Source organism: Styela clava, chromosome 9 (genome assembly GCF_964204865.1).
Source record: "Styela clava chromosome 9, kaStyClav1.hap1.2, whole genome shotgun sequence".
In the NCBI taxonomy this organism is placed as follows: domain Eukaryota; kingdom Metazoa; phylum Chordata; class Ascidiacea; order Stolidobranchia; family Styelidae; genus Styela; species Styela clava.
This window is the reverse complement of record NC_135258.1, coordinates 23,410,992-23,427,752: the sequence shown is the minus strand read 5'-3', so window position 1 is coordinate 23,427,752 and position 16,761 is coordinate 23,410,992. Positions and strand designations below refer to the sequence as shown.

General features: G+C 36.6%; 1 protein-coding gene across 1 annotated transcript; it reads left to right on the top strand.

Moving 5' to 3' along the window:
• The first annotated feature begins 2,816 nt into the window (after positions 1-2,816).
• LOC120339850 (uncharacterized) lies at positions 2,817-15,438 on the top strand. The gene is made up of 15 exons (XM_039408061.2): positions 2,817-2,879; positions 3,226-3,322; positions 3,911-5,691; positions 5,794-5,961; positions 6,054-6,151; positions 6,896-7,162; positions 7,583-7,671; positions 9,743-9,890; positions 10,019-10,176; positions 10,428-10,566; positions 11,652-11,799; positions 12,434-12,520; positions 12,598-13,055; positions 13,138-13,371; positions 14,894-15,438. The coding sequence occupies exons 2-15, from the start codon at positions 3,294-3,296 to the stop codon at positions 15,044-15,046; spliced, it is 3,957 nt and encodes a 1,318-aa protein (XP_039263995.2). The 5' UTR covers positions 2,817-2,879; positions 3,226-3,293; the 3' UTR covers positions 15,047-15,438.
• The last annotated feature ends 1,323 nt before the right edge of the window (positions 15,439-16,761 follow it).

Sequence of the window (16,761 nt, the reverse complement as noted above, 5' to 3'; positions counted from 1 at the left end):
TTACGGTTCGTATAAAGGTGGTGTGGACCAGATCAGATTATCGATCCACAGGTAACGAACTTCAAACAGAAAATGTTGGGAGAGACACTTTTTTCATTATTTCATTTCAATTTGCTAAAATCCGAGGTTGGTCAGTAGTTTTTCACATACTGAAAATACGAAAGTGTACAAAAAGTGACGTAAAATAAATTTCGCATCCAACTTCGTGTATACTGACCTAATCCTGTGTGTTTGTTACCCAAAATGTATTTACAGTTGGTATATATATATTTCGCCTTTCGTATAGCTTGTTTTAGTTTGGTCATATAAACGGCGAGCGTTTCATTCAATTATTCATTAATTGCTCCCATAATCTTTAATTCCACACCAAGCCTTTATTTTGAATCACTGCTATTCTCTGTGGGGGTGACGGAATTTAAGAGCAAATTATATATCCGCCCTCAAAGTAACCCATTCTATTGTGTAATTTGCTCTCAGAACGTCCTTAGAACGAAGTGCAGGTGACTTAATGAATAAAACTCATTTCAGTATGTCTGTTTACCCAATAGAAAATCAATGGGCCTCGTACATATACTCCGTCGTTGACTTCATTTTACACTTGTAATCGCCATATCTGCGTGGTCTAAGTCCAGGGTTTCTCAAACTGTGTCAAGATCGAATTTTCACAAAATTTTTGAGATCATTTCACAATAATCAACACTGCAACATGAACTTTATTACATTGCAATCCTGCAATCAGTAATGGGTGTAGTCGGTACCACACATATATATTGGGTGACCCAAATAAACGAAACCCAGTTTATTTGGAACATATTGTATGGGTTCAGTTTTTTTGGGTCACCCTGTATAATGATTTATTATTCTATGTCCACCAATAGGTGGTGTAATATGGTATATATATATATATATATACCGGTATATATAAGGCGTTATACGTTTTCGACCCCAACCCAACAATGCAAGTTTGTGTAATGCAAAGTCGCTAGAATTTAACTAGACAACCTTTTTCAAACTGTCAGCCGTAAAGATATTGAAGAGACACTTTGATATTACTTTTTCACATTTCATGTTTTTACATGAAATATTTCGAGTTCTCAATTCCACCACAAATTTCGCCATGCGGATTTTCTGTCAGTGTATCAGAACAACATATATATGCGATATAATACAATATATGTTATAGTACAACAAAATGTTTTTTTCATTTTCATATATTAATGTTCTGCGCTGACAGAAATTAAAAGCTAAAAACTATAAAGACTTGTTACAATTGACCCGCGAAATCTCGTTTCAATTTTATTTACTGTCGAAACGCATAATATTAACGGATAAGTGATTCAATAAAACTGATTTGGAATAATCGTGCCGCGACTTTTTAATCTTGTTGTTAGTGTACGCAAGCTGAAAAAGTCAAAACACAGCGTCGTCGTATCATCTCTGAATGATTTTGGTGACTTTAATTTCAACACAGACGTTTTGTGTGCATTTTCCAGCATTTTCGAACTGTGTGCGTCTTCTTCCTCTTCGGTTCTAGCTTTTTGTTTCATCGACCATCCTGGATCAGTAAAAATTCTCAACGTGTTTTCTGGATCGGTTTATAGTACCCACAGAACAGTCTGAATTGTTAACGATATTTTCTGTTAAGGCCCACCGACCGGAGGTAGTTTTGTCATATACCATATAAATAAGTATAGTTTAACGTCCTGAGATCAGCCATATTCCAATTCAAACAAGTAAAAATTTAAGCTGGGTAACACTCGAAGGGCACGAATACGTATCAACTATAATGGCAACGACAAACAAAGATCACAGGAGTGTGTTGATGTACGTTTACAAGAATTGTCATTTTCCTGTTTTATTGGTCCTGGAATGAAAATAAATTGCGCATTTGATTGTTCAATGTTAAACATCAGAATCTGTTCAAATCGTTTTTGAAAGTGGCCGATGACCTACCGTTACGAGAAATACTTAAAGCTGTAGGCCTATCTAAAGAATATTTCAGCTATTTTAGTAGCCTAATAGGTCAGCGTGCATGGCACAAAAAAAATCAAAAATGTTTATTCTATAAATAAACTAAAGGTATCGATTACAAATAGCAGAATTGAAATAGAAAATTATGAAAAAGAATCTAATTAATCGAGAGAACACAGTGATATATTTATTTCGTCCCAATGGAGGCAGACAGTTAATTGCTTCATAAGGTAACGACGTGAACCGAAACTCAAATTGTCTTCGAGTTAAAGCTTGGGATTTACGTCGCCAAAGACGCATTTTTTCCAACTTACTCGACGTTTGCTCCTAGTTTATCGGATAGACATTTTATTGTTCTACGGAACAAAGCCAAAGGAATGTTGATGTTATATTATATTATTTGTTACTATTTAAAACAACTCGCAATATAAACTGCAACGTCACAAATTGATCACATAAGTCCGGTATACATGCTTAAGAAATCAAACAGCGCTTTTGAAAAGAAACTGTTTGTATTGCATCAATATTCTCTCTGGCACTGTGAGTAATAACAACCGCGTTTAAATTAAATTTTGTCTGAATTAGCGTAAGTATATTCTTCCGCTTTCAACAAAACTATTTTTCCTAATATCGCTATGACTTAGTATACTACATTCAATCGAGTATTCGGGCCATATGTGTCCTGTAATTCGCCAACTGCTACAACGTGATATCAATGATCGATAGTCTTGGCGTTATCAGGATTTAGAAATTATGGCCAAGTAGTTTGTTTGCTTTGGGCAATTCAAATGATCTGCTATGGTTTACCGTATAATTTGTAAATTTCACTAGAATGAACCATGGCGCGCGTATGTCAACGTTAGGTTTTGGAATGCTACGACGCCTGTTACCAAGCGCATTTTGGTAAGGTAATTATCGGAAAAGCTTGTATTATGTTTTTCAGAATCTTCAATTTCATAATCCTAGAGGTGATATTTAATAAATGGACTTCCTTTTGAGACTATTATTTATAAATCCTCTTATCGAAGAATATGTGAAAATGTTTTTTAGAAAAGAGCAGCATAGAGACATTTCGATTTACAGATACTTGGAAATCTTAATTTTAGTCTTTTCGAAGTTATTGGAAATCTTATTTGTTAGTTTTAGTCATTGATTTTTTGTATAAATAATAATAGTAGAGTGGCCAGGCGTAGCTTCTAATTATTTGGAATAGTGAAGTATTGGTGAAATTAGCAAATATTTTTGTCTTAACAGTGACAATGTAAATTAATCGTTGCTCCAATAAGAATGGCCACTTCGATATATTTGACGAGCGCAGACTGATGTCGATGTACTGTTGGAAGAATAACCGGTAAGGTTATCGCTCACATTAGTTCGCACGAGCGTAACGGTGACAACGTGTCGTGTATTGTACAAAACAATATATTAGGGATAATATTACTCGAATCAAATTGGGAAAACAATTGTGACTACTAATCTCTTTTGCCGAGTTTAGCCATTTACATGATATCTATTACTCTTCTGAAAATGTCTCACTATGTTCTTTTCAATACTTGATAACATTTAAACAGTGGCCGAGTGACCACAAACAAGAAGGTTAAGCACTGTAACAATAAACGCTGCGATTTTCAAGAGTAGGTGTTGTGTTTAGAAAATATTAGCGTGAGACTTTGTAAAATTGCCCAATTTAGACAAGCGATGACACACAAACAGCATGATGGGCTCGCACTAGAAATCTGTATATATTTCATGTAACTATGACGTAATACTTCAAATGGCTGTGTGTAATTTTTTGAATATTGTCGAGTACGCAAAAGTTGTCATTAAGTGGCACACTTTGTGTTGAAAATAATGATCGATTTTACACATATAAAATAGATTATATATATAAAGACAACTTTATTTTGGTTTCTAAGTTTTATTTAATTCGAATGTTTAGAAATATGGTATCGCCTTGTCTGGGCAGGCGAATAAGCAGCAGAACAAAGGACGTCTCAAAAACACACCATCTGATAGAAAGTGAAGTCAATAAAGCAGCTCCTCCTACCGGGTTTCAATTTTTTAAAGAAAATGTAAAACTTCGTGTACAACCAAAACAAAAGTTCCAAAGAAAGAATGCAGTATTAGATTCACGGCGTCTCGGTAATATCAGAGCATCATTGCTCCATTCTGGGGCGGAAGAAGTAGTATTCATTCGCAAAAAGTTCAAATCAACGTACACTGATAGCACGACCAACTTAACTTGGAAACCGCATTCCACTAAAACACCTGAGTTCAACTCAAGAACCAATAAGATAGACACAGACAATAAATATCCCCAATCGGAGAATATTCACTACACGGGGAAATCTGAAGTCAATAAACGTCGTGAGATGACCGCTGCACTAAGTTCAATGCTAGGTGTTCCGAATGATTCTTCGAGAAATACGTTGATTAATTTTAAGCAGAAGTTAACACCCGGGGGTCATAAAATACCAGAAGATCCCATCAACTCTCTTAGCAATCTACACCGACAAAGAGTCCCAGATGCCAGATCTAGTGATTGCCGAGTACACAAGTGGAGACGCAAAAGTAACAGCAGGAAGTATGCTGGAATGGAGTCGTTGTCCACAGCATCCAAAATAAATCAGGCCGAAAGAAAACCGCGAAAAATGACTTTAGATAATAGCCATGGTTTTGGAGTTAGTACCAATAACGACCGCTTCAAAAGGCCCATGATTCCTTTGCCCGCGGTTAATTTGCTACCAGCACTCCGCATTCAGGAAAGATCGAACAATGGTGCTTATGATGGTCGAGAAATTACTTTTGCATTTTCAAGAAATGCTGCAATGGAAAATTTAGAACGTCGATTTCACGACAACAGCTGGAAAAATAATAGATCACGTAAAAGTGAAGCAAAATATGATACACTCAATGGAATAGCTGATCAAGATTCACATAAGTTATTACTTCGGGAAACGCGCCGTACAAAAGCTCTTCGACGCGCTGCATCATTTCAAATTGCACACAATGAGCCTGGGCATAAGTCTTCCGCTATCCAAACTTCGGAAAATCTCGAGTCGCCAGATAAGATAATATCCAGATCACATAATGTCTCTCGACAAGACGGTTTCGGACAACTAGCGAATGGCAAGTTTGTAACAGATTCCCACAGAGATATCAATGTTGCTGATAATAATTTACAAGTGTTGCTATCGAAAACGGACGCTGTAAAATATAAAATAATAGCGGATTCATCCAGCGAGGAGACCGTGACTATTGTTAGTAAGGCTTCAGAAGATTTTTCGCATGGTAAAAACTCTGTGCCAGCAGACTCGAACACAGCGATCGTCTTTCCTCAGAGTATTAGTATTGTGACTGGTACTGACAATGTAACAGAATACTCGAAGATTAAAGGTATTAATAGATATTTGGCACACTCGCCCAATCACCAAGATTATCGTCCATCCAAACGCCGCTTTCCAATTTTGCCAGAATTTCTCAGATTTGAAAAATCTAAATTTGAAAACGGGGCAGCAGTTTTCAATCAATTAAAAAAAAGCATAAAAAAGGAGAACGAAGAGAAATATTTCATGTTCAGTCGAAAAAATAATGGCAAACAACAAACCACACAAAAAATGAAAAAGAGGGTAGTCCTGCCTCCATTGCGGAGTCAACATGGTGTGATAAATGAATACTCAAATCAAAACACTTGGAACAGATCGAGATTATTAAACGAAGGTATAATTCAGATGTTGTAACTTGTCCGGTTATATATATTTTCATGTAGTCGTTGATACACGTGTTACAAATCCTGTCTCATATCACAAATATTACACCTAGGTAGTGAAGTTTCGGATGTCATTTCTCCTCTCGGAAGCTCGCCAAACAGAAAGAAGCCATCTCGATCCTACAAAACTTCGCCGCTTTCACGCACATCGGCTGCTGGGGGTCTTCAATTAAAGGATCAGTCTTCTACTCCAGCAGATTCAACCAGCAGCCGCAGCACTGGTAATCAGTAATTATTATTATTCAAAATTTCAACTCCAAGCCAAGTCGTTTTAACGTGAAAAATATTTCACTCAATTGCTTATTAATTCCAGGAGGGAGGAGAAAATCAAACAAATGGAGACGTAGAAGTATACGAAGTGACAGCAAAGGAAGTCCTCAATTTTACCGCGCACAGAAACAAACAAAACTGGTATGTATATATAAATCTTTCTCATTCAGCTAAATTTATATTCAGCTTTTCTACAGGCTTTGTTTTAGGCATTTAAATCGACAGAATGGCCACAGCGATCAGCATATAAATTAACGGTAAAAGTTATACTTCGTCATGAATGAATCACCAATGACGCTCCGCTATACGATAATCAACTTTTAAATGTCAGAAATTTCTAGTGCAACAAGAGATAATATTGTCGAGTGTTATTGCACTTGTCAAGGTGCGCAACAGAGCCTACTCGACCCGGTGAACAAATTTTCAAGTGCTCTTGAGTACGGTAGTTTTGGCGTTTTCTGACGAACCTGAGGCGCCAATGTCATAGAGTAAGAGCTTTGAAATATCGTAAGACGTGGGAATTTACAAAACTACTCAAATTCCTATTTAACAGATCTAAGATTGTCTTTATATACACTCCCGCTGCACAAAAATAAATAAAATTGAAGTGACATAACAAAAACTCAAGTTTAAGGTTATTATACTGTTTTTCCCCGCTTATGCACGTGCACAATGTGAAAACAAGTGTTGGGGGAAAATAAAAATGATAATCATATTAACATTCAATATCAAACACTGTACAGACGTTTGCACTTCAATGGTGTTAGACGCGAGGGTGCAAAAATTAATAGCCCACTGTTAACATGCCCATACTGCTGACTAACTTTTATTTCATTTTTTTATATATATATTGCTATTACGTAGTAGTTGCTTATTTGTTTACAGGCAAAATTAATGGACAAGTGGAGAGCCGCCATTCGCCTTACCATAATGTTTGATCGCCTATGTAATGATCACTACATAGTGACCGATGATAGTTACAACATTCATTTCGGACGAACAGCAAAAAATATAGCCGGACCTGAAACAAAACAAGAAGTGTTGTTTGATGTTATGGACTATAAAACTAAAAATCAGCAAAGACTTTCTGATACAACAAGGAAGACGTTGTCCATCCCGTCTGAAAACAGAACAGATCAAGATGTCCGAATGGTGAGATTAATAAAACTGAAATCTTAGACCAGGGACGGCCAACCTGCTTTCGACCGCGATTGACTAAAATCTTTAAAGTAGTTAGCGATAGCGCATAGCGGTTGCGCATGTAGGCTACAATACTGTATTCTTCCTGTTTCAAAACACAAAGCAGGGACTGCATGAAACTGCTTGAAGTCAATTTTCAGGGGCATGCTATTAAATTCACTCAATAGCAGACGCGATCGACTACTCGAGACGTGACAATCAACCGGTCGATCACGATCGACGTGTTGGCCACCCCTGTTTCAGACCATAATATCGTAGGCCTACTGTTTGATTGCCACGTCGATATACGTGTAGTATGGTCGTTATAAGTACATAGGCTTTACCCATATATATTGCTTTAGGATACCAATGAAATAATTATTCCAATTATAGGTTCAAACCGCTTTACGAAATGTCAAAGCCATTTCAGACCATTCCTCATCAGTACAGGAGAACATTGCAAGAAGCGGATACTTTGTTGGGTTCGTATGCAAATCCATTTATGACATAATTTAATTGGGCAAATGAGCAAAACGGTAGCTTCATTGTCTGGAAGTGGAATGCATTCGAAATAATTTATTCCCTTCCAAAGATTAGGGATGGCGGAATCGAGTTCGGATTCGATTACAGAATCGATTTTTCGCGGAATCGACTAGAATCGATTCCGATGCACAAGAATCGATTCTCGAGGTTAAAACTTGGATTGCAAACAATGTGTAACGTTTTGTGGCAATTTCTTCACATAAATATATATGTATAAACTGCTTTACTGCAATGTTGAGTTGATACGACGCCGCAAACTTCACTATATTTATTTTATATTTTGCTAAAAGTTTATTTTTAAAATCTCTGTGGGTTCTGAGGGATTCGTATTTTTTTTGTTCAATTTTATCCTCTGAGGGACAGATGGATACCCATACTACTTAGTTTCGGCCTTCTTATCCGTCAATATATTTGAACATCGTTCTCTTGCTTGATTTCATATGGTATTGCTTAGGTGGGTATGTTTTCTCGGTAAGATATGTCGAGAATCGGAATCGAAAATTTGGGAATCAGGTAAGAATCGAATACTTGTAAGTAGTCATACTTGCCAACGTGCCATTAAAAATCAGTAAACGACAGGTCTCGCCAAAGTTCCCAGGCTGAGATCTCAATCGCTTTCGTTTTTGTGAGTGGTAATGAGACGTTTCAAAATTTCTTTCTGACTACCATCTCTGACTCTAATATCTTCCATTGAAATAAATTTTAGATGAAAGTGAATTTGCAGCTTTTCAATGATAGCGTAAGTTACATCCGTATTTAAAATTAAACATTGACTTAATAATTAAATAAATATTCAACAAACATACACACAAAGAACGGCTATGTCTTATTGACTTGTGAACGATTTATTATTCAAATCATATTTGCAGATGATTGTTTGGAGTGAAGCATGTTTTAATATTATACTATATGGTGACCGTAAATCAAATACGATAGGCGTAACTTGCGTTGAGGATGACAAGAACATGTCCCGCCATGATGAGATTGAAAACCCACACGATCATTCATGTGTTAAACGCTGCTTTGTGAGAGATAGAAATAAATAAAAATATGACTGCGGTTGGGTATTGGCATATAAATCTTGAGGTATCAAAATTTATTATGCTAACATGTACAACATTGTAATTTTCTCTAATTTCTTTCTCTCAAATTGAAATATACAAAAGTCTCAGATCGTGTAAGCAAGCTAATGTCGTAATTACTCGTAAATCATTTTCTGTCATCAGAACGAGCACAAAATAGGGTTTTACCACTCTATTGATATAAGCATAGTCCCGTTCAGTCTTGTCGAAGCCTACGCATTTCTTTTATTGGTTAAAAAGACTCATTCATCTTCGTCTGCCCTTTGTGTAAAAAAATAAACAACCGTTTCCGAATTCAACAACTTTCAATCGCAAGCTTATTCCATGGTCAGCCTTAGGGGTATGATGGAGAACAAGAGTTTGATACAGTGTATCATACTGAGTTTATCCTCAAATATAAAAACTGGAAAAACTTCTCAAGCGAATGTTATAAACTCCAAAAATGTGATTTACTGAGGTACACACAAAATTTTTTTATTTTTACTATTTTTTTTATAAGGGAATGGAAATCTGGTTGAAAATCTAACACCGGCGTATTCATGAGTCAGTTACTGAAAAATGTGTGTAAATTGCAACAAAAACACAAGTGTAACATTCGGGCGAATATATAGAAAAAATCAAAAAGAAAATACAGTTACTATCAAAGACTCATCTGAAATAATTGTCACACGCTGACGAGGACTTGATGTGAAATTTTGTAAAAAAAAAGTAGTGAATGCGGCCATTGTTTTACCACGGTGAAATGGATCATAAACCGTAAATTGTTGCTGAAAATCTAGAGATGAACAATAAATTAACATCGATTTCAATAAACGTTTCTAGTGAGCTGAAACTTGAATGCGAATTATTTTAAAAAACATCTAGCAACCGAAAACAAAATGTATCTGAATCTTGTTTTAACCAAATTTTAATATATAATTTTGAACAGGTTTGAAAGCAAACGAGTGGTTGTATTGGAGAATCGTTGCCCTCTCAATTTTTATGTTTTACTTGCGGGGTCTGCAGTCGTCATTAAGCAGGATGAAAATGGAAACACAAATCCCGTTTCCTTCTTGAAACGAGGCGATATATTTGGGGTAACTTTTTCAACAATTTTAATTCGAGTATATGGTGACATTAATCATATTACGACCTAGTGGTGAAAATGACCGATTCGCACATAACTTGTATGAAATGATGAAAGTGTTTTTATCTCATCTCTCAGGAACATGAAATTCTCGACAACAGCAATTGGGGCTGGAGCGTTGTAACTGTAGATCCATGTGAATTTTTACTTCTTGACAAACAGGAATACGTGAGAATATTTTTAGCAGGTGGGAGTGGTGGGATTCTCAATGATCCTGACCGAGGATCTTTTCTCAGGTAATTATTAATATTTTGTTTGAAGCGTCGTTGACATTATATGTCTGTGTATAAATCATGCGATAATTAAGAGTGGGTATTGAAAAATATAACAATATGAATAACTGAAAATGTATTTAATTTGAAAATGTATCTTTATTTCAACCAAGTATATACCCAGGAACAAACACAGTTATTTTTTTCATTGAAATTAACCATAACCCTAACCCTAATGCAACAACACTGTATGTGAACCGCATACTCTGTTTCAGAAATTTGACTCTTTTCCGAGGTTGGCCGACTCAAAAACTTGATGCGAATCCAAACAGATGCTTATTCAGGTATTACAAAAGAGGAACACTTCTTGCTAAAGACAGCGCAGAAAGCGATTGGATATTTGTAGTTAAATCGGTAAATTAATATTTGAATACTAAACACTAGTATTATTCATTGACAAAGACCAGCTTCAAATTGGGTGCTGCCTCAACTTTTAGAAAACCGTCAAACTGCAAATTATATTCAATAGCGCCTTCATTCAAATATGGGCGTTATTGCCTAAATATACATTTCATGCAATCAGATCTTTCACGTACTGTAAGCTGTAGTGCGAAGAAGCTATTTCCAAAGCAATAGTAATATATATAATTGCGTATATTTGAATTGTTTGAAAAGATTTGTTTTGAGGCAATTTTATTAATCACGTTTTTTTACCTGTTTTGTTTAAATTGGTTGTTTTATTTGTTCTTTTTGTGTTAAATAGATTACAAAAAAGTGAGTGTTAAAACTTGCCTAACTATTCTCATCATCTGTATACCCTCCCAAACGCCACAGGTATTGATGACTTGCGCGTACTCGTCCTTTCAGGCACAATTCGTCCTCACACTTGTTTAGCGGAGAAAGCCGTTAACGATAACCCATTACGTGAACCGATTTGCGACCTAGAGAGGTAGAGCACTTTTCTCGCACGTTGTCATATACGTCATTGGATTTGGGGCCACGTGGACACGTAGCGTAGGGTGCCACCGATGCAATTATAACCTCCTTTATTCCATCACACTGGTTTTACAAGACTTAGACGTTGAGCGGGCATCCGATCCGCTTGATTTTAGATTGTGTTTAGCGAGCCCGTGAGCAATTCATGGTTTTTTTCTTACCCTTCTACTCGAAGTGTCTCTCTAATATCCCGAATAAACGTTGCAGTTATTATCTTATGACTTTGGAGTATTTACTAAGTTGGCAATAATGCGACGCGAAGCAAATTCTTTTCACTATTTTGAAAATATTATTCCGACAGGTTGTAAGGCTGCCAAAACGCACCATTTCGCCGTAGTTTCACAGCAATGCAGGGGGTATTTCAATGAAGTTTATTTAAAATGAGCCCTTCTTGTTAAAAAAAATGTTTTTTAGAAATCAAAACAAAAAACCTACTTCTCATATTTCATTCTCTTTAGTTTTTAAAATTATTCTGAACTTGTTAATATTGAAATTGTTTACAGGGAAGCTGCTCTGTTCTAAAACCTCTAAAAGTGCAGAATCTAACACTTCACCAAATATTCCGTAAACAAATGGCAGAACAAACAGCTATTTTACCATCACATTTAATGACGCATCTTGTAGAAAAACAAGAAGAAGTCAACGAAGAAGGTATCGCCTCAGCATTCATCGCTGAAAATTTGGAAATCCACCTTAAAATTTTAATATCGACTATACATTATGGTGACCGTAATTTTGATATAAATCCATATTTCGTCCTGATTTTAAAAAAGCTAATAATGTTAACGTGACTCAAAATGTAGTGCATACACTTATAGGCGTGGACGTTGATGTTTAGCAAGTATTCTCAAACGAAAAGACTTTGCGAAATGACTGAGTAAAGTTATATCCACAAATTAGTTGTATATATTTAAATTATATTTATATAAAAAACCACACCTGACCTATAAGGCAATGAAAGAAATAGCTCTGAGCATTCTTGAATGAAATGATTAGACAAAATGACTGAGTAAAGTTATATTCACCAATTATTTGGGTATATATATAGATGAATTATATAGAAAATCACGACATGTGACCTGTAAGGAAATGAAAGGGATAACTCTGAATTATTGGAAAGAACCTCTAATCTCGAATACGGGGTTTCATTTGCATGCGGTTATACATTAGTCAACTTTTTAGTGCAGAAAATACATGTACGTACATATCCCCAGAAAGCATATATATTGTATTCCCACCAAACCAGCGATATGTACCCATGTTTGTATCTATTTTATTTTGTCAGATCATTTAAATAAAATCCAGAATATTGAAGATAATGTAAAAGCAGATCAAGTGAGTGTTGCAACATCTTACAAACAAATTGAAATGGGTGAGATACAATTTACATATCATTGTCCGTCGACTTGTCTATACTATGACTAAAATCGTCATTTTGCCCTTCTATAGCGTCTCTACTGAAAGAACTCAACATCGACATTAAAGAGGGATTTCTTACACCTGTCAGTGAAGAGGATGATGAGGAAGGGGAGTCAGGAAAAATAAATATTCATGAACGAGATGTTCTTAACAACAAAAAGGAAAATACAGTTACAATGAATATAACAGGGGGCGACATAGATGCTTATGTTGCTCCAGCACAAACAGACACAGAATTTCGTATGAGCAGAGTGTCTGACAGAGCGGGTACACCACGCACACCAAGCCCAATGAAAGCTGCCTATTTACAAACCGGTATATCTTCACCTCAAGAAGACGGGTCGCGTCGAAATCACAACAAACATTCCGCTGGAACAGGCCTAGAAGCTACTTTGCATCAGATGCCTGAAAAATCGGAAAAAGAAGCAAATAAGCCAGCATATGTAGTTGACACGTTGTCTGCAGACGATTTTTTGTCGAAGTTGGACGTAAGGCTTTTACCTACGATATTCATTTTTCTAATTTCAATTCGAGTAAAAAAGACATAAGCATTTTCTCCTCATTTTACAGTCATCATCGGATTCTGAAGAAGATGTGCCTGCTGCTGACGATCGAAAGTTAAAGAAGGTGTATGTAAATATACGAAAACTGACGAGAGGGAACAGCTTCGGACTTGGTTCTGTTCTTTTTAACGAACAGCCAAGTTTGGCATTGATAAGCAACGGTGCGGAGTGTTTGGTTCTCAACAAGAAATTTTATCTTGACAATATGTCCGATGAGTCTTTAAAGAATTTGCGCGATACTGTAAGTAACTCAAACATTTTATTTTTATTTTTATAAAATACCCACGAACCAATCGGAACGACACAGGCAGGTTAACGACGCACTAACTAAAATGTCAAAAAACGAGCTGTCAGAATCACCTAATATTTTATGTCTGTTCACAAAATGCCTTAATGAAGTCGCGAGCTTAGATATTGCTCCTCTGAATGCATATTTATCGGTAGAAATCATTGATTTCTCCCGTAACTGTGTCGGTGCATCTGCGGCTAATTTGAGCTTTCTCGCTGAATGAAATATCCAATAAGTATGATTGTTGCAAAACTGGCTGGTTTACAAAGTAGTTTAATACAAAATTTATCTGCACTTTGTTGTGGTTGATTAAGTCTCTCTATTGTCGACTATTGCTGATATTTACCGACACGCTTGAAACATCAGATCAGATGTATTGCACCTAGCGTGTCATTCGCAACTCTTTTATCAATATATAATCATATGTTTGCGGTTAGGGAATAGTGTATGTTTGGTACTCCTGAAGTATGCGCACCAAGATGTCGCATAACCTGGTCCTGAATCCTAACCTGGTACACAACCTGAGTCCAGTTTGTGCGCCATCTTGGTGCGCATACTACAGGAGGTCCGTATGTTTTTATTAATACATATTAAAAATGTCATTTTTCATCAGCCCAAATAAAATCGATTATCAGGGTGGCTTTTGATGCACACACCTACAACGTTTACTGCGCACTTATGATGATTGGAACTTGAAAACTATAAGTTCAATATGTTGGAAACGAGTATACAATACATTCCAAGCAAACACTGAAAATTTTCCATATCTGTGTTGCATTCCCACGGGTGACAAACTGGTCCTAATTATTGCTAACATCATATACCCTGAGCAATAGAAGCCCTTGAAATAATATTGATTGTTATTGACTGAGCCGATAGTGACAAGCTGTCATAATTTTCGAATGATCGATATGAAAAACCGAATCGTAATACCAAAATGAGGATATTTTAAAATTTGTTACCTTGATCCCTAAATTACTTGCTAATTAATGTGAGTCGTTCAGCTTGTACATTCGTGTACAAATAATATTTTGAAATTTTATCACTGTTTTCAAAAAACGTTTTGTTTTTATGGAGTTTTCATTCAAGTCAAATAGTGTGTTATCTTATCATATATCTCTATCTATGTTGGCGACGCAGTATAATTGGAAAAAGGAAGAGCATCATCGATAACTCGCGATGTGTTTAATTAAATCTAAAATATTGCTTTTATTTCTGAGAATCGCTCACTGCACCAGTAAAAAACTCGCATTGTTAATTTAACGGATTGTATTATTGAACGCGGAGCCTTCGACCCGATAATATTCCAATCGATATTTATTCAAATCTTTTTTTTTTTTTCTCGGAAAAGACTGCTTGCATTATGGGTCGTGCATTAGGCATGTGTGAATCTTGTAACTGTGGTTAGATTTGATGATGTTCTTTGTAAGCCTATCGATAAGTTAATCTCAGATTTCACACCGTTAATTTACAGGAACACCCATACCCTTCAGAAAGCGATCTTCACGAGTCCTATTGGAGATTAATATCTTGGAAGGCCTTTCAGCGAGGGACAGTTCAACGACTTCATTTACATAGGGCCAAAGTTCGGCACTATTCAAATCCAACCAAGACCGGTGTATACTGATGTGTTAGAATGGAACGATATGCTTTATCTGAGATTAGAGTCAATGAAAAGCTAAATTAAACATTAGGCAGTTGAGCAACAAGGCTTCGAAACTTGATATCTCTAGTACAGGATTAAGATTTTCGAAAAACAATCAGTCACAAACAATTACCTGAAAAAGATTTGTGAACCATTACTACCAAAACTGTTCAAAGCACTTGATGATAGGATCAACATTCTAGATTTTTAATCGATTAAAGATTATACTTGGAAAAGTTAACATAATGCCTATTAATAGCCAATTTCTAATAAATATAATGTCGTAACTTATCTATTCAACCTGAACCTGTGTACTATTTTCCTATGCTATAAAATACATTCCGTCCACAATATGTATAACATATGTTATTAATTAGGTCAAATATTCTTTCAAATTATGGGACATAATTCCTGGGACAAGTCAGTTTTCAGAATACATTGGAGGCAGGCACCTACTCTAGTAACTACTCAAGTGATAGTTATATCACCAATTGCCCACATAGCGAGTCCGTTTTTAAAGCATTGTAAACGAAGGTTCAGCTTGTTGGTTGTACATTTGAAATTTCTGAAGAGAACACGGTATCGCTAATCATACCAGACAAATAAACTCGCCCAAAACTCTGGAATTTTACATCAAATCATTGATTCGGACTGCTGTTCCAATAACTGGCGTGCTGAAGAATAGGATAGGATTTACATATTTATCCCGGGGGAGAGGAAAGCCGATAAGACGGCTTATCCATATGGCGAACCACGGCCTCTCGTCCGGTTACCATTCCAAGTCGGGTATGGGATTAGTTATATTGTTTGTTTTCGGAAGCATGGACTTGGTGGTGGAGGAAGCCGTAACCGACCAGCGGTTACGTGAACCACCCAACGACGGCGAGGAGTCCAGCAATCTTATCGCACATAACCATCTCTGCCTGGGATTCGAACCTGCGAATCCACGCAGAGTAATTAGAGGTGCGGTGGCGAGCGTATTCCTAACGCTTAGCCCGTTGAGCCACACCGCCGCGCTAGATGAAGATACTATAAAGCGGGGGTCACCAACCTTTTCGAGGCCGATGGCTACTTTTTGGGTACAGATTGAGCTGCGGGCTACCAGTTCAATGTACACTTCTGAAAAAGTCAGTTGCCCGATTAAGCTTCAATTATTGGTATAATTACTGGTATTTAGTGAAGTAGAGACACTAATAAACTTTAGGATTCTTCAGGGAATCAAACGATTATCACAACGTAGCAGATAAATTTTTATCTATGACGCTTGCATTTCGAGACTGAGTGTTTTCAAATTGATTTTCAACACTCTGCGCAAGTTTAAGATAAAATGTACTTAACAGTTATACTATCAAATGTTGCAGAGTATCATACTTCGACGTGTAACTTGACACCGTAACTCTGAGCAAGTGTTGCAGATTTTCATCAGTGAGGCGTGTTCCGTGTTTGTTCCTGGTGGAATGAGTCGCTGCGCTGTGGCCCATCGTGTTAAGCGTTAGGTTCGCAGGTTAGAATTCCATGCGGGAATAGTTATGTACTAAAGGATTGTTGGACTCCTCGACGCCGTAGGGTGGTTCACGTAACCGCTGGCCGATTACGGCTTCATTCGCCATCAAGTCCATGCATCCGCAAACAAATAACTAACTAATCTCATACCCGACATGGACTGGTAACTGGGCGAGAGGCCGTGGTCGTCATAT